This window comes from Neolamprologus multifasciatus, chromosome 3 (genome assembly GCF_963576455.1).
Source record: "Neolamprologus multifasciatus chromosome 3, fNeoMul1.2, whole genome shotgun sequence".
NCBI lineage: Eukaryota > Metazoa > Chordata > Actinopteri > Cichliformes > Cichlidae > Neolamprologus > Neolamprologus multifasciatus.
In genome coordinates, this window is record NC_140441.1 from 38,098,748 (window position 1) to 38,122,046 (window position 23,299).

General features: G+C 40.7%; 1 protein-coding gene and 1 pseudogene across 1 annotated transcript; both read left to right on the forward strand.

Annotated features, from left to right (window-relative positions):
* The first annotated feature begins 109 nt into the window (after positions 1-109).
* On the forward strand, positions 110-19,458 carry LOC146523040 (uncharacterized; annotated as a pseudogene).
* Positions 11,790-17,747, forward strand: LOC146523041 (uncharacterized). The gene is made up of 5 exons (XM_085153866.1): positions 11,790-12,382; positions 14,274-14,383; positions 15,535-15,740; positions 16,065-17,153; positions 17,405-17,747. Exons 4-5 carry the CDS (start codon positions 16,538-16,540, stop codon positions 17,548-17,550), a joined length of 762 nt encoding a protein of 253 aa, XP_085009992.1. The 5' UTR covers positions 11,790-12,382; positions 14,274-14,383; positions 15,535-15,740; positions 16,065-16,537; the 3' UTR covers positions 17,551-17,747.
* Positions 19,459-23,299: the final 3,841 nt, after the last annotated feature.

Here is a 23,299-nt window from a genome sequence, read left to right on the forward strand (position 1 = left end):
CTTCTTCATTCAAATTGTTTATGCTATGTAATTATGCATATTTACTACATGAACGCATTTTCATCAAGTCATGGATTGCAGAATGTTCTGCTACTGGAGGGGGAATGACATTCTAGCTATTAATAAATACAAAGATGCTTTTTCTCCATTTTCGTTCAGATCTCTACTGATGAATTCTCAGATTGTACGGATTATGAAGATAAAGACTATGTCCCAGATTCATGTGGCAGTTCCTCTGACACAAGTCTCCATAGTGTGGACATGAAAATCACAGAATCTGTGGTTCCCCAAAATCTGTTAAATGACATGGCATTGGAGACGGCTTCAGGACACAGTGGGAAGATCACCAGTTCAGAGAAACCTACAACATTTAGTTCGTCACTGAGAAGTAGCAGTCACAGTACTTCGATAACAAGCCGCAGTTTTGATTCATCAGGGGTCACATCACCTAAAAACAGCTCCATAAAAGTCCTACCTTTGCCAAACACGGAAAGACAAAGCAAGTACAACAAGAAGCAATACTGTCTATATTGTAAAAAGGCCATTGCTAAATTGGCAAGACACCTTGAATCTGCCCACGGTAATGTGCCGGAAGTTGCAAGCGCCTTCAGTTATGATAAAAGATCCCGCGAAAGAAGAGATTTGTTGCGCTCTATTAAGAAGAGGGGAAACTTTAACCATAATGCTACTGTGGCAACTTCTGGTGCTGGAGAAATGGTTGCTTGTCAAAGACCCACTACTGCAACAGGATCTGAGATCTACCGTCATTGCAAATTTTGTCAAGGACTATATGCAAGAAATCGCCTTTGGAGGCATGTGAGAAGGTGCCCTCAGAGGTTTAATGAGGAAGCTCCCTCTGCGCAAAGACGGATGCATCTGCAATTACCGAAACCTGATCAAGTTCATGAAGCTGTATGGAAGATTGCTTGTGAAATGAATCAGGATGACATTTCCTTGGTAGTAACGAGTGAAAGAGACATTCTTAGCCTTGCTGAGTCACTGTACAATGGCAGAAAACCAAATGAGAAAAGGAATGATTACATACGCCAAAAAATGAGAGAGATCGCAAGGTTATTGATAACCGCCAGAGCTATAACACCTTTGAAGAGCACAAAAGACCTTGTTATGCCTAGTAACTTTCCCCATGTCATACAAGCAGTCAGAGCTGTTGCTGGTTATGAGCTGGAGAGCAACTCATATAAAACCCCATCCTTGGCTTTGAAATTGGGACACAGTTTGGCTAAAGTTGAAAGCATTGTGCAGTGTAAAGCCATCATTGCAAATCGCTATGATGTTGCAGAGTCAGCCAAGCAGTTTGCCACTCTGTATGAAAAAAAAAATGGTCAGAGTCCATTTCAGCTGCTGCATTGGGCACACTTCAACAGCCAAATGGAATAAACCACAGATTTTGCCATTTACACAGGATGTGTCACTGCTGCATAAGTTTCTTGCTACTAAGTCTGCAATGTACATGAAGGACCTTGAGGAAAAACCCAACAGCACAACCTTCGGAAATCTTACTCAAGTGACTTTGACGCAGGTAGTGCTATTTAACAGAAAAAGGCCAGGAGAAGTTTCAAAAATGGAGCTCCAGGTTTTTACATCCCAGAATAGCACAGAGTTGAATCCTGACATTATGATCTGCCTAACTGAGTTTGAAAGGAAACTTGCAAAGCACTTTGACAGAGTTGAGATTCGTGGTAAAAGGTCAAGAATGGTACCTGTGCTTCTCACACCTGACATGATCACTGCAATCGAGCTCCTCGAAAAGCCAGAAGTGAGTGTCAAGTCCACACAGAGAATGTGTACTTGTTTGCACGCCCAGGTGTCCTTTCCCATTACAGAGGCTCTGACTGCTTTCGCAAGTATGCAAATAAATGTGGTGCAAAGTACCCAGAGGCCCTTACCTCAACAAGATTGCGGAAACAAGTTGCCACTTTGTCCATACTAAATACTAAGTACTAAATCTAAAAGAAAATGAAATGGATCAACTTGCCACCTTTCTTGGACACGACATCCGTGTCCATCGAGAATTCTACCGGCTTCCAGAGAGTACCCTGCAGCTTGCAAAAGTTAGCAAACTGTTGATTGCAATGGAGAAAGGAAAACTGTCTGACCTGCAGGGGAAAGGGCTGGATTGACATCGCGATCAATCCTGATGGTGAATTCTTTTTTTTTTTGGAAACATAGTTAGCTTTGAATATAACATTTGTGAATGTTCAGCAGATTCTAATATAAATATTTTGTCTTGATTATTTTTCCCCAACAAGATGAAGCAGTTACAAGTGATGATGATTCCAGTGGAGAAACCATCACTGACCCTCAACAACACAAAGGTATCTTGACTTGCCCAGTGTGTGATAATATCTTTAAGTGAGAGAAGTCAGAGGCGGAAGTGACAGTCAAGGTAAGCGACTAATGTTGTAACTGACGTCAGACGCCGGAGATTTTGGCGGAAAATTAAAGCAAATGGTAGTTTAGATTTGAACAAATTTCTTTAAGCTTCAGTATTACCAAATACACTTATCAATTGTCTCATAACTAACAATATTTGTCTAAATTATCTCCAACACCCTGGAGAACAACGGGGAGAGTTTAGACGCTCTCCAAGATTATATTGATCAGTGCTTTCAGGATCTCGTGATGAAGAAGGCCCAGAGTACAGCTTCCCCGGCCAAATCTGAGACGCCGTCGTCGAAAAGACAACGCCCGGCAGATTCCCCCGGCACAACATCGCCAGCTGGCAAAGATATTGCCGACATACTGGAGTCAATCGACAAGCGATTGTCCAGTTTCGACGCAAGGCTGTCCCTGGTGGAGATTCTTCACCGGGAATTTAAATGCTTGCGAGAATCCCTGGAGTTCAGCCAGCAGCAAGTGGAAACGCTCGCTGCTGAAAATGCCACGCTAAGGGAGTCGGTGAAATCTCTCACAGAAAATGTTACTCAGCTAAATAGAGAAAATAAAAAAATAAAAGAAACGGTTATTGATCTACAAGCTCGTAGCATGCGTGATAATCTAGTATTTTCTGGTATTCCAGAAGCCGCTGGAGAGGACGCGGAGACCACGGTAAAAAGCTTCATCAAAACCCACCTGAAGCTGCCGGAGGACATGGTGAAGAACATCGTCTTCGATAGGGTGCATCGCCTCGGCCCCATTCGGGCTACGGCCGGGAGACCACGTCCTATCGTGGCCAAATTCGGCCACTTCAAACAAAAACAACATGTGAAAAGCCGCGGCAGGGAATTAAAAGGAACGGACTTCAGCGTGAACGATCAGTTCCCCAAAGAGATCCTGGAACGACGCAGGGTCCTCTTCCCACTTCGACGCGGCTTCATCCAGAAAGGCTCCCGCGCTGTCATCGCTGTGGACCGGCTGTACGTGGACGGACAGCTCCACCGCGACCCCAACATCACTCCGTGGCTGTATTAACTTCAGACCAGATAAGAATCCGCTACACCCTTTCCCTATCCACTCACACTAACTTGGATTAACATTTGTTTAACTTACCGGTATCAAATCACATCTTAAGTGTGATTTCATAGCAATATTAACACCGTCACTCTCCGTCAGTGATTTAATTGGAATGTTTACGTTTTCTTTTCTCTCTTCTCGTTTTTTTTTTTTTTCCTCTCTTTTCCCCCTCTTGTTTTTATGCTGCTCACCCTCGTCCTTGGTTTCTTTCTTTATTTCTTTCACTGCTTCGATCACCTGCTTCCACACTCTTCCACAAACAACATCATTTATTTCGACACTTACTCACTGCACGATCACGCACAGTCATGCGCTCAACGGCAGCACATTTACATCAGTCAGACAGCGCACACAGACCTACAGGATACACACACTTAAGCCAAGCATACTCATATTAGTAAATATGCAAACACATAGTCAGACTCTGGGAGCATCTCGCCACACATTTTTTCTCTCTCTCCCTCTCCTTATTTATGAACAAGTGATATATTCTCTCCACCTGTCTAAGCGACACACACAGAGTACACCCCTAGTTATGCACAGACATCTATGGGTGCACTAAGATTCGTTACATGGAATGTAAATGGAGCTGGCTCCAGAGAAAAGAGGTTAAAAATATTTAACCAACTCAAAAAACTACAGGCAGATGTTGTCCTTTTACAAGAGACCCACAGACCTCTTAGAGGTTCGAATGAACTTAAAACACCTGAGTTTCCTAATGTGTTCTCAGCCTGTTATAATTCTAGACAAAGGGGAGTAGCAATTTTAATTCATAAAAAAATTAATTTCACAGTACTCGATACAGTTATAGATCCAGAGGGCAGATTCTTAATCATTAAACTATCTATACTTGATAAAAATCTATGTATTGTAAGTGTATATGGTCCAAATGTTGATGATCCCTCATTCTTTCACGGTTTTTTCAGTGCACTCTCTGAACACTTAGATGGCACACTTGTGCTTGGAGGCGACCTCAACCTTGGACTGAATGAAGAAATGGATAGGCTCAATACAGCAGGAACTCAGCGTAATTGGCAGTCCACAAATATAATCAAACAGTATATGAGCGACTTTGGTCTTTGCGATGCATGGCGCTCCCTTCACCCCACCAGTAAGGAATATACTTTTTTCTCACATGTTTATCACTCCTACTCTCGTCTGGATTATTTTTTGGTCAGCAGCTCACTGCTGAGCGACATTTCAGACATTGAGATTCATCCTATAGCTGTCAGCGATCATGCTCCTGTATCTCTAACACTAATGCACAAGAATAATACTATGCCAAGTAAAAACTGGAGATTTAATACATCACTGCTTAATGATGAAGACTTTATTAAATATTTTAAAAAAGAGTGGACTTCATATTTAGACTTTAATGACACTCCCGGAACATCAGCTTCTGTTTTATGGGAAGCAGGGAAAGCTGTGATGAGAGGTAAAATAATTTCTTTCTCATCACATAAAAAGAAAAAAGAAAACAAAAATATTCAGGAATTAGAAAAAAACATCAAATCACTAGAAGAAGCCTACGCGTCCCACCAAGATCAGGAAACATTGAACAAAATACGCAAAACAAAACTAGAATTAAATGAGATAATTGATAGAAAAACAAAATTCTTAGTACAAAGACTACGCTTACAAAATTATGAACATAGTAATAAATCCGGTAAATTTCTAGCAAACCAGTTAAAAATAAATAAAGAAAAAACAACTATATGTGCTGTTCAAGATTCATCTGGGAACACAATATATGAACCGAAACAAATAAACAACATTTTCAGGGATTTCTATAAAACGTTGTATTCACCACAAATAAACCCATCTAAAAAGGAAATTGATCAATTTTTAGACAACATAACTCTCCCAAAATTATTAGAATCTCAAGCAATGGCACTGGATTCGCCACTGACATCAGGTGAACTCCAGGAAGCCCTGATAAATATGTCCAATAATAAGGCTCCAGGTCCAGACGGCTTTCCTGCAGAATTCTACAAAGAATTCTGGACGATTCTAGCACCAGTTTTTTACAGAACGTTGTTAGAAATCAAAGAAAAGGGCAGACTTCCATCAAATATGAATTCTGCAAACATTAATCTCCTGCTAAAACCAGGCAAAGACCCTGTATATCCCTCAAGCTATCGTCCAATATCCCTTATTAATGTAGACCTCAAAATAATCTGCAAAGCTCTCTCGAAGAGACTAGAGAAAATAACCCCCCTCTTAATTCATCCTGACCAAACTGGTTTCATAAAAGGTAGGCACTCATCAACAAATACACGTAGATTACTTAATTTGATAGACTACTCATACAGTAAAAACCTTGAAACTACAATATTTTCCTTAGATGCAGAAAAAGCGTTTGACAGAGTTAACTGGAAATTTCTATTTGCAACTTTACACAAATTTGGTTTTGGATCTTCTTTCATCAACTGGTTAAAAATATTATATAATTCCCCAACAGCTTGTGTCAGAACAAATGACCAGACATCCTCCAGCTTATGTCTCCTGAGGGGCACCAGGCAGGGATGCCCACTCTCCCCTTCACTGTTTGCAATTTTTATCGAACCACTAGCAGCAGCAATTAGACAGAATTCAGCAATTAAGGGCATAAAATGCAAGAACGTAGAACATAAAATCAGCCTTTATGCTGATGATGTGTTACTCTTTCTCCAAAATTCACAAACCAATATCACTGGGGTGATTGAATTGATAAACTCTTTTGCAAGAATATCAGATTACTCAATTAACTGGTCAAAATCTACAGTCCTTCCTATTAATTGCTGCTTCCATAATTCCTCTTCTACTCCACTGCAATCGGGAAATATAAAATATTTAGGTATTAATATTTCTCCCAAGCTTGCAGATCTAACTAAATTAAACCATACCCCACTTTTAAAGAAAGTAGAAGGTGATCTGGCTAGATGGAAATGTCTACCCATATCACTCATGGGAAGGGTTGCTGCTATAAAAATGATGGTATTACCAAAAATAAATTATTTATTCTCAATGATCCCAACTAAACCGCCGCAAGATTGGTTCAGATCTCTAGATTCATATATGTCCAAATTCCTTTGGAAAAATAAGCCCCCACGTATAAGCTTAAAAACACTACAAAAGACCAAGGATAAAGGAGGATTAGAACTACCTAACTTTCAGCACTACTTCTTAGCCAACAGGCTTCAGTTTATCTCAGGATGGCTAAAACATACCCTCTTAGATGAACCTTGGCTAGATGTAGAACAAGCACTTTGCAATAATCTAGAGATTTCAGATCTACCATTTATCAGCTCAAACATCCAACGACATGAATGCTTCAAAAGCATCAACATCAGCTCTTCTCTGACAGCATGGTGGGAGTTTCTGAAGTTGACAGAGTCTTCATTAATCCCATGCAAACGTACACCTATCTGGAACAACCCTGACATATTACAAAACAATAATATGATAAACTTTTCAGATTGGAATGGTAAAGGAATCAAATATGTAGAACATATACTAGAAGGAACAGAATTTATTTCATTTGACAGACTAGTTACACAATATGGGATCAACAAGAAAAGATTTTTAGAATATCAACAAATTAAATCCATAATAAAAAAGAAATTTAAACTGGGTCAAGTTGAACTACAAACACCACCAAGTGTGGTTCAATTTTTTACTCTTAAAACCCCCAAATTACTATCCAAAATATACAGAATGCTTTCTAAAACAGATGAATCAATATCACTTCCTATTGCAAAATGGGAAGCGGATTTATCAGTTAACTTAGACCAAAACTTCTGGTCTCAGATTTGCTTAAAAACCTTTCATCTAATCAGAAATCCCAGTCTTCAATTAATTCAATACAAAATACTACATAGAGTGCACTATACAGGTCATCGGATGTTCAAGATGGGCTTTGCATCTACCAACAACTGCTCACACTGCCAAACCAATTCACCGGACAATTATATCCACGCTCTTTGGTTCTGTCCACCAGTTCAGAAGTTTTGGCGCGAGATATGTGAAGACTTATCAAAGTGTCTGAAATGTAACATTCCAACTTCCCCCTTAGTGTGTTTGTTGGGCAGCTTAGATAATGTCACTTCAGAAAAGAATATAGCCCATATGGTTTTCACTGCTCTATGCATAGCCAAGAAAACAGTCCTCATGAACTGGAAAAATAAAAACAATCTTAATTCTAACCAATATAGAAATTATCTATTAGATTACATTAGTCTTGATACAGCCTCTGCCACCACATCAGATCAATCGCTCTGGGCTCCTCTGATCAGCTCCATCACCTAGTGGGGGTGGGGGGTCATATTTTGGTCTCGCCTTCACTGTTGTGATTGGTGTGGGGGTAGGGTCAGGCTTGGGGCGTCGGGGGGTTCCCCGGGAGCATCTTCCTTGGGGGGCTCAACCCGGGGTAGCGGTCATGGCCAATTAGGGGCTCTGTTGGCTCTTAGGTGACGGCTTCCTCGTGGCTACGTGCAGCGGGGCTAGGGGAGGGTCTGTGCTGACGGACGGGGGTTACTGACCTGGTAGCCTGGCTGCCCCTGGGTGGGTCCGGGACGGGCGTGAGGTTCTGGGGGCGCTCCGGCTCTGGCCTGGGGCCCTGGCCGGGCCTCGGGGGCCTGGGTCCTGGTTGGTGTGTTGCCGGGGTTGTGGGCCGGTGGGTATATGGGGGCCCGCCACTGGCGCAGGGTGCCGCCGGTGCGCCGAGCCAGCTGGGGGGCTCTTCAACTGGGGGGGGGGGGGGGGTTGTCACATCTTGCAGGGGCTTTCCTCTCTCAGGAACTCTCTCTGCAAGAGGGGGAGATACAGGAGAGGTGGAGGAAGATCTCAGCCTGGGCGTCTATTGTCTTATGTAGTCTGGAAGATGAGTGGATGATGGGGTGGGTGCAGTTTTCTCTGTTGTGGGGTTGAGTGGACTGCCCCGGGCTCTGTGGGGCCGGGCGGCGCCGCTGCGCTGGGCCCCGGTTCGGATGGGCCTGGGCCCCCCTTCCCTGGTGGGTCGCGGAGTATGGGGGTGCCTACTGGGGTCAGCGGGGGAGCTGGCCCCAGGGAGGGGTCACTTGCTCCTCCCTTCCTTCCCTCCCCATCTCCAGCTGCCTCCCTCTTCCCGCTCCACCACAACCACCCACACATGCAGGGCCTTGGAGTGGGGGTGTGTCACCAGGGTGCAGAGGAGGTAACCCCCCCCCCTCTGTCCCCTTCTGGCTGCCTCTGCCTCAATTTTATCCCGCAACTTAGACATTCACATTACTCACATTCTCATTACACATAAATATAGGATCTTGGGGGTGGGCACGCTACACGGAATCCCAATTACCATCAGGGTGTACACCTCACCCCCGGCGTCGTTGCCCACCTCTCAATTTTAAATACACGTAGACATTGAGGGCTAGCAGGAGGGACTATGCGCTTACCTGCTGCTCTCTGGCAGGTAGCTCCATGCCCTCCTGGGTTTTAAACGCACCTTAGAACACACATACATCAACACTACAATGAGCGGGTGGAGGGAGGTTAGGAGTCTTCTCTCACCCTCGTTCTCTGCTTTCTGCTGGAGCAGGGGGGCTAGGAGGAGGAGTTGGCCGTCCGACTGGGGTCCGGAGTGTGGGGCCTCCCTGCTGCTGCGGAGTCGGGGCGGTCTGCTTCTCCCCACTGCAGGGAAAAGGGTAACACAACCTGGGTCTGGGTGCAGTTCCCCCCTCCAGGGGCAAGGGTACCTAGACCCGGTTCGTAGAGTACGCTTGGGGAGTGTGATTGTGTGTACAGCGTCTCTTTATGTCTGTCTCCACGTTGGTTGAGTGTGGAGTAAGTGCATATGAGAGCATGAGGGTGGGAATGGATGTTTGTATCTGTGTGTGCCTGTATGTCTGTGTCTGTATGTCAGGTTGGGTATCAGATGCCACCTCTCTGAGGACAGCTCAGGCCCTCCAAGGTTTGGAGGCCTATCTCCCCCCACCACTTCCCCTGCCGGGGGCGGACTCCCTCAGACGTCGGTGCGTTGGTGGTTCTTTGTGTCCGGGGGTGGGCGTCCGGGTACACACCGGCTCACTCCTTGGCGGCTGCTTATCGGGGCCTGGAGCCTGGGGCTCGCTTGGGCCACTTCGGAGGTGGGGTGCCCCCGGCCTCTCGGCCTGGGGCTCGGTCACTCAGGCACAGCTGGCTGCCGGCGGGGCTCACGGGCACGTCACTGCAGCCCCCCCTGGCTTCTGCTCCGTGGCTGCTGGGTGACCCCTCATCTGGGACTCTCCTCAGCTCTTTCTGGGACAGTGGCGCGGCTGCCCCTCTGTTGGTCTTCCTTGGTCTCTTGTGTTCTGGGGGCCTCTGGATGTCTGGGGTTTTGATCTCCTCCATACCTGCTTCATGCCCTGGAGGACGGGGCAGTGGCCCCCCACACCCTCTAGCAGATCATTACATGAGGGAACCTTTTAAGAAAACAAGCGCGTCCATGCTCACAGGTGTACACACGGGTGATCACACACACAAACTACACCCTTTTTGGCTCCTACCTCAATGCACACTGTGCTGTCGATCTTACGTGCTGCACAATAATGTTTAATATTTAGTATTTACTGTCATATTCCCATATATCATTGTGATGTGGTTTATTGTATTACTCTCGTTTTCTTCTGCTTGTTTTCTTTTTTCTTTCTCAACAGGTGATCCAGGTGATCGATATATGTATTTTTTTTTTTTTTTTTTTCTTCTGCTTATTCTGTTGGTTTTTGTTTTTTGCCCTTCTCCCCCGTCCCTCTTCTCAACTGTTTTTCTTCCCCTCTTTCTTTCTCCCTTTTCTTTCCCCCAGTCAAGTCTGTCCCGTATTCAGCAAGTGAAAATAAAATAAAGAATAAAAGGTGAATCAAATGGACCATTACGGCAAAGCTGGGATGGTCAATTTGGTAAAGAAAATCCGTTGGGCATCTTTCTTCGCCTTTAGACAATAATTCTGATGGCAAAAGAACCAAACGGGACAGGCAAAAAAAAAAAAAAAAAAAAAAAAAAAAAAAAAAAAGATAATATCTTTAAGTTATGAGACTGGAGACAGTTAATAGGTTCATGTCATGTTAGATGGGCTTAAGGGACAGCAGTATATAAATTAGACAGAATGGTAGACACCATTCATTAATTTGGTACTAAAAGATCTGGATACATTGAAGTCTGGCAAAATGCATAAATAAGCAATACAAAGGCAAATATTAAATATAAGGATTAGGAGGTCCACTTCTGTGAGATTAGGCACACAAGTTGAGAGGTAGTGCATGCAAGTAATGTGTTGCTAGGGAGATGCCTGAGTATTGATGAGTATTATTAGTAGATTATGTTCACATGTAAAATATTCATATCAAATGTAAAATTACACACTGCCCAATGCTGACTTTGCCTACAATGCAAACAAAAAAGCAAACAAACCTATTGCATGCATTAATTCTCATATTTCACTGTTACTTTTCAAAAGCTCAAGGACCAAGAATTCTGGGAACCAAAGCCACACACTTTACTCAGCTTCCCTGGACAATATGGAGGGCGCTTCTGCTCCACCACCCTGGACAGCAAAAACATCAGCAACACTACACCAGGAAAGGGTAAAGGCACCCATATACAAAATGTTTTAAGTGAATATACTTGTTATCAATGGACATGTTTATTCTTTTCAGGCATGACACTAATAAGAGCTTTTATCATAATCTGTTTCATCTTCTTTGATTCCCAGCAGAACACAGCACTTCAAATGGTTCATCCCAAGCATCCTTGAAGGAGCATTAAGCAATATCTTTTCACTGCTAGGTGTGCTTTTGTGCACTGCCTGTAAACCAAACCAAAGTCTATGGCTGGAGATCAACACAGAGAGAGGGAGTGACTGTACTCCAGATGAAATTACACCTCTAATTCTTCACATACACTGTAAAAAAGATCCGTATATTTAACAGTGAAAGACAGTAAAAATACGACAGGAAAAACCTGTTAATTATAAAACAGTTTAAAACTGTTGATTTGATGTGAAATTGCCGTAAATAAAGAAATGTGGAAAAAACGTAATATGTACATTTTTTCTCTGAAAAAAAATACATAAACCTACTGTAAATCACTCTTGCATAGTTTTTTTTAACGGAAGATTCCAATAAAATTTAGAACAGGCAAACACAATTTTTTTTTACATTTATTTATTGAAAAAAATACAGGTTTTAATTGCTGAATGTAAGCATGGTTGTGGTGGTAATGGATACATGCTGTAATATGACTTTGTGATTTTTGCATTAATTTCATTGCATAATAATAATAATGGATTAGATAGCGGTTTTCAAGAAGCCCAAAGCACTTTAAATCCATTCTTGATTCATAGCACATTTAATACAGCATATTCTTCCTCAAATTGTAATAGAACAGGTACATATGTCCCAAGATCTTTATACTAGAAATGTATTAGGGCAATTTTTGGATGTAGTTTTTGTAAAGAATATGGGATGTAGCTGTTAAATCTACATTCTGTTGAACTCAATAAACCATGAGTTTAAAATGTAAAAGCTAACAACAACTTGAGAGACCTACAGCCAATGATAGACATACTATATTATTGAGTGAATTCATATAATCCCAAAAGTGTTAAAATAATAATCTTTTGTCTGTTCTATTTATTCATAGTTAATTATTATATGAAGAAAAAAGATTTTAAAAGCACTTCCTCCCAAAACTAGGCATTTTCCCCTGAAGTTTAGAGCACCGTTTCACATCAAGGCGCCTGATTTCAAACGGACCAATCAGCGCACTGCATCAGGCTCCACCGCAGATAACGTCTGTAAAGCTCCACACAAGTTTTGCTTTGGACTACTACGGCACCACGCCATCTTCATTTTCGTGGACTTGTTTCTCATTTTTTTTTTAATTTAACGTCTGCCACAGCTCGTCTTCAGTTACTACGGTAAGAAAATAATCCAACTTGGTTTATTTATCGACAGCATTGTGTTGCAGGCAGTGAAGGCGCAAATGATAAATTTACGTTAGCTTTAGCTCGTTTCTAGCATTAGCGTTAGCTACATTAGACGTGTTTTGGAGACGGGTGTATTAATGGAAACCGTCTAATTTGTATAGCTATATTTGAATGCTTTGTCTAGATGCGGCCTGGATTTTCCCGCCTTGTTTGACATCCGGCTGAGGTTTAAGTTAGTCAATATGACACAGCTGCGAGGCTAGCTATGTATTTTTGCAGCATATGTGGAGAATCGGTTCAGTCCGTGAAAGCTTATGTTTTGCATTGCAGACTGCATCGTAATGAACCCCGGTGTATTTTTAAATGTGTTGAAGTAAGTTGTAAGCAGGTGTTTTCTGGATATGCTGCTTTAAAGTCTCACTTCTACCGCCACCACACTGGTACCGCAACTGTTTCTCAGAATGCTGCCTTAATGGGTTTGAATTGCACTGTCTCACTTTGTGAACGGCAATGTGAGGGAACTAAAGCTTTGATTGCTCACTTAAAGGAACACATAGAAGAGGGACGGCATGTAACTTGTCCAGTGAGAGGATGCCAAAGTGTGTTCTCTGTAAAATCTACATTTACCTCCCATATGTCTAGAAAACACAAACGTTTGGAAAATGTGATTTGTGGTTTAAACAAAGATACTCAGTCAGAGAGTCCATCTACAAGTGCCACCATACAGGAAGGTGCCAGTGTATCAGATATAGAAGACCCTGGTATGGATGGGTCTAATTTCAGTGACCTTTATCTCAGAAATGTATGTATGTTTTACATTAAACTACAGGGACAGCATCTTCTGCCAGCATCTACCATTCAAACCATTGTTGAAGAAATACAAAATATACATGAATTGGGACAGATGTATACATTGAATAGACTAAGGTCACTTCTAAAAGATATGCCAGTTTCAGATGAAGACATTATAAAAATCTGACACAGTAAAATAATAATAATAATAATAATAATAATAATAATAATGGATTGGATTTATATAGCGCTTTACAATGCCACTATTCATTCACTCTCGCATTCACACACTGGTGGAGGCAAGCTACAGTTGTAGCCACAGCTGCCCTGGGGCAGACTGACAGAAGCGAGGCTGCCATATCGCGCCATCGGCCCCTCTGGCCAACATCTGACTTGTTCTCAGCTTGTCACACAGGGCCCATGAGAACTGCTTATTCAAGAGTTCAGTGCTTTAAAGATGTGTTCAAGTATGTTGAACCCAGAAAAGTGTTTTTGGGCAGGGACGAAAACAGGATGGAGAGATTTGCCTATTATGTTCCTCTGCTAAATACTTTGAAGGGTATGCTGGAATCAAGTTTTTGGCAAGGTCTCATATCAGTGGATCCTAATAATGTTTCAAGACCAGATGTTCTCAGGGACTGTTGTGATGGTAACGTGTTTGTGTCAAACAAATTTTTTCAGGAAAATCCACATTGCCTCAAGCTGGTTCTATACCAGGATGCATTTGAAGTAGTGAACCCACTTGGTTCTGCCAAAAAGAAGCACAAGGTTTTGGCTGTGTACTTCTCTCTACTTAACATCCCCCCCCCATGCCCGGTCAAATGCTGATCATATGCAGCTCGTCTTACTGTGTAGGGAGAAGGATTTCAAGAAATTTAGCCATGAAAATGTTTTTTCAGAACTCCTGACTGATTTGAAGGTACTAGAGGAGAATGGGATAACAACGGCAGACAAACCTGTTGTGAAAGGAGCGCTCTACTGCATTGCTGGAGACAACCTGGGCTCTCATTGTATTGGGGGTTTTACAGAAAATTTCAGTTCGTCAGTGTACTTATGCAGATATTGTCCGTTAACTCGAACTGAATTTCAGGGTGCTGATCCAGCAGTGTGTGGACCTCAGTGGACCCCAGAAACGTATAGATCTGCCACTGAACAGCTGGAAAGAGAAGACGTGTCAGAAGTACAGGGGATAAAGTTCAGGTCTGTATTTAATTCTTTACAAAGCTTTGATGTTTGCACACCTGGCATGCCCCCATGTCTCGGTCATGACATCTTTGAGGGTGTCCTCTCATACGATCTTGCACTTTACCTCAAGTACTTCATCAACACAAATAAATGGTTCACTTACCCAATTCTGAACAGGCGCATCAAGCAATTTAAATACAAAGAAACAGATGCTTCATCCAAACCTTGTGAGGTCAGTCCAAAAACATTGAAACTTGGTGGACAAGCTGTTCAAAATTGGAACTTCTTGAGACTTTTACCTCTCATAATTGGAGACAGAGTGCAGAACTCTCAAGATGATGTGTGGCAGTTAACGTTGCAGCTTAAGGACATTGTTGACCTAATTTGTGCTCAGCAAATTTCCAAGGCTCAGGTTACTTATCTGGATGCTCTCATCCAAGAGTATTTTGAAACCAGAAAGTTGCTGTTTCCTAATATCAACTTAAGACCTAAACACCATTACTTACGACATTATCCAGGGCTGATCCTAAAATTTGGCCCTCTCATCAGGCTGTGGACAATGCGCTTTGAGAGCAAACACAGCTACTTCAAAAGATGTGCAAGGCATCTGAAAAAAATTCAAAAATCTGTGCTTGACTCTTTCAGAGAGAGATCAGATGTTTCAGGCCTTCCTTTCTGCTGGGTCAGTGAGTCCTCCAGCATTGCAAATAAAAGATTGCTCACCATTTTACTCAGAGCTTTACAGTGAGCAAGTTAAAGACGCAGTCGTACATTTTGGCTTTACTGAAAGCAATACAAAGATTCCAGTTGCTGTTCAGTATAATGGCCTTACTTACAGGAAGGGTCACTTTATTGTCACTAAGTTTGATCAGTCAATGGAGTTTGGTGAACTTCTCCTCATTCTTATTAAAGATGAGTCTGCTCTTCATTTTCTCATGAGAGTTTATGATGCAGAATTTCTTTCTTGCTACCACATGTACTCTGTAAAAAATGACACTGGGAGATTAGAGTGCAGACTCATCAGTGAACTGATTGACTTGTGGCCGTTATCATCTTACGTGAAAAACGGACACCAGATTGTTCCACTGAAGCACAGCGTCTTGTCAGACTGAATGCCTTGATGTCATTGGGCCAGAGCCAAACTGTTTGTATGTGTGTCTTAACAGATATGGCTGAATCGCAGGTGCTTACCTTAAAGAACATAGGGGATGCAATTGCAGGAGTGCTTCCGGACCTTCCTGATCAACTTCTCAAATCAGTAGAAGATACTTTGAAAACACAGATGATTTAAAGTACATTACAGAAAATGACCTGCTGCCAGTGCTCAAGCCCATACAAGCTAGAAGACTAGTGGCTGCCTGGACCCAAATTGGTAAGTGTAAAACATTGTCACCACACCAAACGCACAGAGGGCTGTTGAAGTTGGAAATAGTTAGAATATGAGTGTTCCTGAGTCTGATGATGTGAGCATCATTATTTAACCATGCTTTCTGTGTAAATAAAACTTGGATGCTTTGTGGGGCAATTTAATACACTTTGAGTTTCGAAATGCAATCTATCAAACAAATTGCATTATTAAGTTTTGACCACGCTGTGTAACCTTAATATCTCAAACTGTATCTATGCAGTGCAGAATTTAACATAACAGAAAACATGATCTAATGCTTTCATATCTCTTTTTTATGTACTTTTAAAGTCTCTGGCACTTCGACACCAATTGCTGTACATTCCTCTCCAGTGGATGTCCTTCTTTCTCCACCCTCAATTTCTTCTTCACCAACATCATCTACCACTACTTCATCACTTTCAGGAATCTGTACACCATTACTACCAAACTGGGTAGAGAGATTTGAGATACCATGGCAGAGGCTCCCTGAGGAGTTGGTACAGAACTTGGAAAGACAGAAAAGACCAAGCGCAAGACAAAGACGAGAAATGGTAAGGATTGTGGTCTCTGAAATGATGAAGACTTGTAAGAATCCAACCAAACAATACTACAGAGATAGCAAAAAGGATGGTGGCCAAGTATCCCAAGTCTCTTCAAGATGTGATTGATGGTGATGTTATTGGACCTGGATATCATTCCCTTGTAAAGCAACTTCAGGCAAGAGTTGAAAATGTCAAGCGACCTGACACACCAAAGGTAAAAAAAACGCAAAGTAATATCAGATGACGACAACGACACAGATGAAATACCAGCTGAACAAAAAGCAAGGGTTCAAGACACATGGCTGTATTAGCTGGGAACCAAAGCATTTGCCACTCTCTGAGACTGTGGAGAGTCAGCTTGAAAAAAAAGAAGAAATGAAGAAGCTGTTTAAAAAGAATAACAACAGTACAGATGTTGTGAAAGAACTAGTCAAGTGCACCTATTACACGCAGCGTAAAGACATCAACAAAGGGGCAAGCATCCAGAAACTATGCCAGGAATGGCCCTTTCTCTTCAATGAAGTTGGTATGACCGCACATTTCCAAGAACTGACTGGTGTGAATCTGATGGATACCTTCCTTGCCAGTGTAGACAAAAAGGGTGCATGTCTGTTAAAGTTCCTCAAATATGTTGATGCACAAAAGCACAAGCAAGTCCTGAATGCTGTTCTCAAACTTCAGACTGAAAGAGGGCAGTCCAGTGGTTGCTTGCAAGAAGTCATTGAGATGATGCTTCTTTTACTGGCTCATTTTGACGAGAAGGGAGAGCTTCTGTTCCACTGCGTTGAGATGACAAGCCTTGCAGAAGATGTTCAGATGGAGAAAGTGCCACCAACACCCTTCATCATTGTTTGCGGTAAGCCAAAAGAGCAAAATTCAACTTTTTTTTTTCTGTTGTAACTGCCACGTTCTTGTACTCTTGGCTTGTTTAGTTTCATGTTCTGTTGCTTCCACACTAATACACTGGATAACACAACCATATAAGTTCAACTAGTAACATAACTCATCCTATGATCCATGTAACAAGTATCTCTGTATTTGTATATATGACTGACATTAAAGCTCTTGTTATTAAAGTTTTTAATTTGTTGTTGTTTTAATTCTCAGGTTCCTCCTGCTTCGCTGCTGAGACATTGATGTTGAGGATTGAGAAGAAGATTGTCAACGACCACATTACAACCTTCACCTCTGCTATCTGCTTAATGTTTGGCAGTTACTACTGCTTTAACATACACTACCCTGTGGAACTATGATCAACACTGGAGTTCCTTCAACAGTAAAATTTCTTTTATTATGGATTTATTTTTGTGCTTATCAAACTTGGCCAGTTGATATCCCACCTCAGGTTGTTAATTTCCTCAATCTCTCTTGCACTTTTTTCATGAAGGTGTTTCTTTTCCATAAATCCTGAGAGAGGCACCAAGGTTGAATCCAAGAAGGAAAAAAAAAAAGTGTTCTCAGTCAATCCCAGAGTCCTCACTCTCATCTCAGACATTGCTGATCATGAGTGGATCTAGTCTTACCCCTCTTGTTTGAGACGAAGTGATAAAGGTATACTATGTTACATACTCTACAGATGTTCTAATTTTGAAACCATTGTTAAATTTCTGATTGTGTGGGAAGTTTTTAACAATGTGAAGTTTTACTAGACACAATTTGTAAAAGTACATGTTCTACTTTTGATTCACTGTTTTATATCTGAAAAATGTATCTGGTAAAAATGTGGTAAACCTGCGATTTTGTTTCTTGGATTTTAATTTTCCCAGTTTATTCCCAGATATTTGTATTCCAATAGTGTAAAAGTATGCTGCATGTACATTGCTGGCATTTTGTAGTTATCCAAAAATTTGCAGTTGAAGATCTCAAAACAAGTGTAAAGTTTTTGTTTGTTACCTGATGCAGTTTTAAGATGTACATTTTCAGCTTTACTGCTCAGTTCTGTGTGCAAAATATGTGGGTGTAAACTTGTTCCTGTAATTTCTTCAATTCAGACTTTCTTTCAATTATACAAAAAATGTTTAATTCTATATTTGTATTTGGATAATTTAAAAAGTCAAGATTCTATGTGTACTGACATTTATGTAGTGAGAACAGCACCAAAACACTTAAAGGTGTCTGAATTGTCTGCTAAAGGTAATGTGAAGTATAATGTGTGCTCAACTTACAGCACTGGTTTTGCACAGTTTGAATAGAACTTGTAAGAATTCTGTGATTCCTCACTGTTACTGTCATGGAGATAACTAGTAATTATTTGTGATTTGTTGAGTAAAAAAAAAAAATGTATATGTTTGATGTTCAAAACATCAAAGATGTTAAATAAAATACTTTTTTGGAAATTTAAGGTGGACATTTTTGTGTTACATTTAGTAATTTGAATAAAATCATGGTTTGTGTATTAAACTTACAGAGTAGAACACTTAAAAGCACTCTAGTCTAAAAACGGTTACAGAATAAAATTGTATTTTATTATTTTTTGATAGTTAATTTTACAGGGAAAAATGTTGTGTTTTCTGGCACAAACTTTATTTTATGTTATTTTCATGTTAATTCTAGGGAAAAGTATTATTTTTTCTTCAAGTTAAAACATTTTCTTCTACGGTAAAATATTGACCCTAGCACTATTTTTAACCGTAAAATCAACAATAACAATACCTTCTTACCGTTAAAGAAGAAAATGTTTCACCTGGAATTTTACGGTAGATTTCTGGCAACCACAGCTGCCAGCGTTTTACTGTAAAATCTACAGTTTTTTTTTTTTTTTTTACAGTGTAGCCATTTTTAATTCCTTCAACCTAAGTATGATGAATTGTGCTTATTGCTCCTTTAAAGTGCTCCAGTAGAAAGCAAGGTTTAAGAACATTTTGTATTCACATTATAAACTAGAATATTTTCTCTCTTATCTTACATTCGCATTAAGATATTTTTTTTTTTGTTTCTATTTATGACAGCTGGGAAGGCAAGGTGCAAGTGGACAAATGATGAAGTCAAGGCTGTTGAGCGGCACTTCATTTCATAACAAGCTGCAAAGTACCTGGCAAAAAGCAATGTGACTCCTGCATCCAAGCAGAGCCGGCAGCTCTGAAAGGCAGAGACTGGGTTGCCGTAAAGTATTACATCCAAAACAGGATCATAACATTGAAAAGAAAGATGAATAAATAAAATTATAAAATGCAGGTTCAGGACTGCTGCATCAGTTAAAATTAACTTTATTTTCATTTTTTATAATTTTTGACTTTGTCTGTTGGGTTAGTAATGACTAATTTACTCAGTCCTTTCTCCTGGTTTTTGCCATCATAAGTTCATACTCTGTTTTCAGTTTAAACAAGCAAGGGAGATAGTTTGTTACTCTCACAGTTATTTCAGTATTGCAGGTCTCTGCATTGCGTTGTTTATACCCATAAATCTGTTTATGGGTGCATTTTGTAATTAAAAAAAATAAGAAAGGCAGATAATGTTCCATGTTTTTATTCACAAACATTCACTGCAAAATTAATGCAATACAATATTAAGACTTAAAAAGTAGACTGACCACATTTTTGAGCTATGTCTCTTTTTAAGTCTCTATATAGCTCAGATTTACTGTGTTGTATTAACACATGAATGTCTGATATTTCTGTCAGAAGTTACCCGACTGGTGAGCATTACTATTGTGCATCCATGCCTATTATATTGTAATCTCAAAAGGAGCTAAGCTGAAAATACAGACCCTACCCTTACCTGGTCCTTATAAGTCATGTATACTTGAAAATTATGTGCGTATCCATGGGCTTCACAATTCACCTAAACATGAAATATCAGTGTGTGACCTTATGGTACTCATAAATCTAACGTTTGATGAACAGATTAATGCTGTAATCTTCGACTACTTGCTAAAGTAAAGCCATTTCTCAGTTTTAGAGACTTTGAGAGAACCTTCATTTCATCTCTCCTCGACTACTGTAATAGTCTTTACTCTGGTGTTAGTCTGTCATCGGTTAGCCGTCTACAGCTGGTCCAAAATACATCACGGTTACTAACTGGCACATGCAAGTGAGACCACATAACCACTACGTCCATACCGGAATCATTACACTGGCTGCCAGTTAGTTTCAGAATTAATTTTAAGATTTTATTATTTGTTTTTAAGGCATTGCACGGGTTAGCACCCTCATACCTTTCTGATCTTTTAAATTGGTACATTCCTGCAAGATCACTGAGGTCTGCGGATCAATTGCTCCTGGCTTTGCCGAGGTCCAGATTAAAGCACAGAGGAGATCGGAGGAGCCTTTGCTGTGACTGCTCCTAAACTGTGGAATGAACTGCCCCTCCACATCAGGACCTCCCAAACATTGGACACTTTTAAAACCCGTCTGAAAACCCACTTTTATTCCTTGGCTTTTAAATCAGAATGAGTTTATTACTTTTATTTATCTTATTTCTCACTCAAATCTTCTAATTTTATGATTCTTTTTCTTAACTCTTATCATATCTCCCTATGTTTTTATTTCTTTTAATTATCTTAATTGTACAGCACCTTGGTCAACGGTTGTTGTTTTAAATGTGCTATATAAATAAATTTGACTACTCTTAAAATAAGGTGGCATTCCTAATTGTATTAGTAAGAGCTCTCTTTCTGAACTCAGACTTATTTATGGATGGCACGGAATAAGGAGACCGAAAAAACGCCTTATACGAGGTCAGAGAGTGCTTATGTATAATTTTCTTTTATATGCATGTATCCTAGCTTTCTGTAACTTTCTGTCCCTGGACGTTCATACCTGCTGTGTGTAGTTCTGATATGACTATATGCTTGTACATATGGGCACAGTTGTATAGAAGCAGTGTGGGATGTATCACTGCTGAGTTAAACAAACAAATTAAAAAAAAATTAAAAATTAAAAAAAAAAACAAAAAAAAACAAAAACAGCCCTTAGAACTATTTCTGTGATATTGATATTGATAAGTAGTTCACAGAGGTCCAAGGAAAGTGTGCAATAAGTCCATTGCACTTTTACAATTTTTGTAAATCAGTAATTTGTACTCGTCCTCCTCAACATGGAAAACACTCGAAGAAAAGCATCATGGAGCTTTTAAGTTAAAGGCAATCAATCTGGTGGGGTTCAAGAAGGAAATCTAGTTGCTACACGTTGTCTTCACATAAATTAATCGATGGGGAGACAGTGGAGACGCCAGCGTGAAGAACTGAGTCAATGCAAAAAGACAACAAAAGCTTTCACAGGTAATCATAGCAGATAGCCCAACCAAGAAAACCTTCATGAAGACTGGGTGAACACTCAGAGAGAAGGTGGCTGCGATGTTACAGTGCAGATCAGACTGAAGGTTAAAGCAATTGCTACCAAAGTGAAAATTGAAGATTTTAGAGGTGGGCCATCGTGGTGTTTTAGATATGAGACAAAAAGTCCTGTCCGTCGGGGCACGCACAACTTTGTGTCAGCCGCTCCCTCCCGACTACTAGGAAAAACTTGCTAACTTCTGCACATTGACTCAAACAAAGATAGCGGAGAATTCCATCGGGCCAGATGATATCATAAATATGGATGAGTACCTTTGACGTTTGACCTGCCTCTCACTCAGACTGTTAATAAAAACTCGTCCATCACATTGAAAACAAGTGGCCACGAGAAACACATTTTACTTGTCTGAGCTGCACAGCATTCAGACTAAAGCTTCCACCGATCGCGATTTTTAAGTGGCTGACAATGTCAAAGGAAAAATACCCAAAAGAAATTGTGGTGATAAGTCAATAAGCAAGGCTGGATGATGGAGAGCCTAATGAAAGATTGGCTCAGAGAGTGTTACGCCAAGCATCCTAACGGATTTCACGTGATTGATTTTATTTTGAAAAATCTCAACCGGACCTTTAGCTTTATTGTGAAAGGTTGGCGAAGCCACGTGATTGTTGTTGCCAACGACAACGTATAAAAGCAGTTGCTTGCCTGTCCGTAGTGTGGTTGTTTTAAATGAGAAAGAGAGAACTTTAAGAAAATAATATCGTCACTACAGTGACCATCGAACCGATGAAAAACAATATTGCCGTAAACTGTTTATTTTGCATGAAACAAACTAATATGAAATGATAGACGTTTTTATATCGTCATCCGATATATATCGTTATATCGAACAGCACTAATTGAACTCCACCGTGACAGCTGGTGACACAGATCTAAAGGCTAGACCGTCCCATTTCACAGCCTCGCACTTTTGGCCTTCTCAGTCTTAGCTACGTTTACACTGCAGGTCTTAATACTCAATTCCGATTTTTTTGTCTGCTTGTTCACACTTAAAATAAAATGTGACAGCAAACGCGCTGTAGTGTGAACCCTCAAAGCGGCCCGCATGCGCATGGCATCTGTCTTGTGTCAGTGATGTAAAAGACGGATTTAATGCGACATGACCATTCAAACAGCAGTTGCTTTCTAAAACAGATATGTATCGGATTCAGTACCGCATACGAAAGTGTCCCAGATCGGATTTGAGCCATTCACACTGTCATACCATAATCGGATATGGGTTGCATAGGGTCAAAAAAGTCTGATTTGATGCGCTTTTGCCTGCAGTGTAAACGTAGCCTTAGAAGCACCCGGCCCACGTAGACCAAAGGTCGGGCCCTCCAAAGGATGCGGCCTGGGAACTCAGAAATAACTGATATTTAATGACAGTTCTCAACATAAATTATTGCTATATATTCCTAACTAAAATCACTTGCTTAAAATACCTTAGTATTTCAAGCATATTTACAGATATTATAGTATATATGCAAAAAGAAAGAAAAAAGGTCTCTTCACAAATTTCTCTTCTTTTGTAGTCTAACAGCAACTTGTCTGATGATGTTCCACTTGAACCTACTTTTTTCTTTCTTAGAAAGGAAAGAATGGGCGAATCTAAAAAAAAGAGATCACAAAGAGGAGACATGGGACTATAGTGGACAAGTCTTAATTCAGATGGACTGTGGACAGTGTTTCCATATTTTTCTTTTGCTTTCAAAAAGGCATAGAGTCAAGG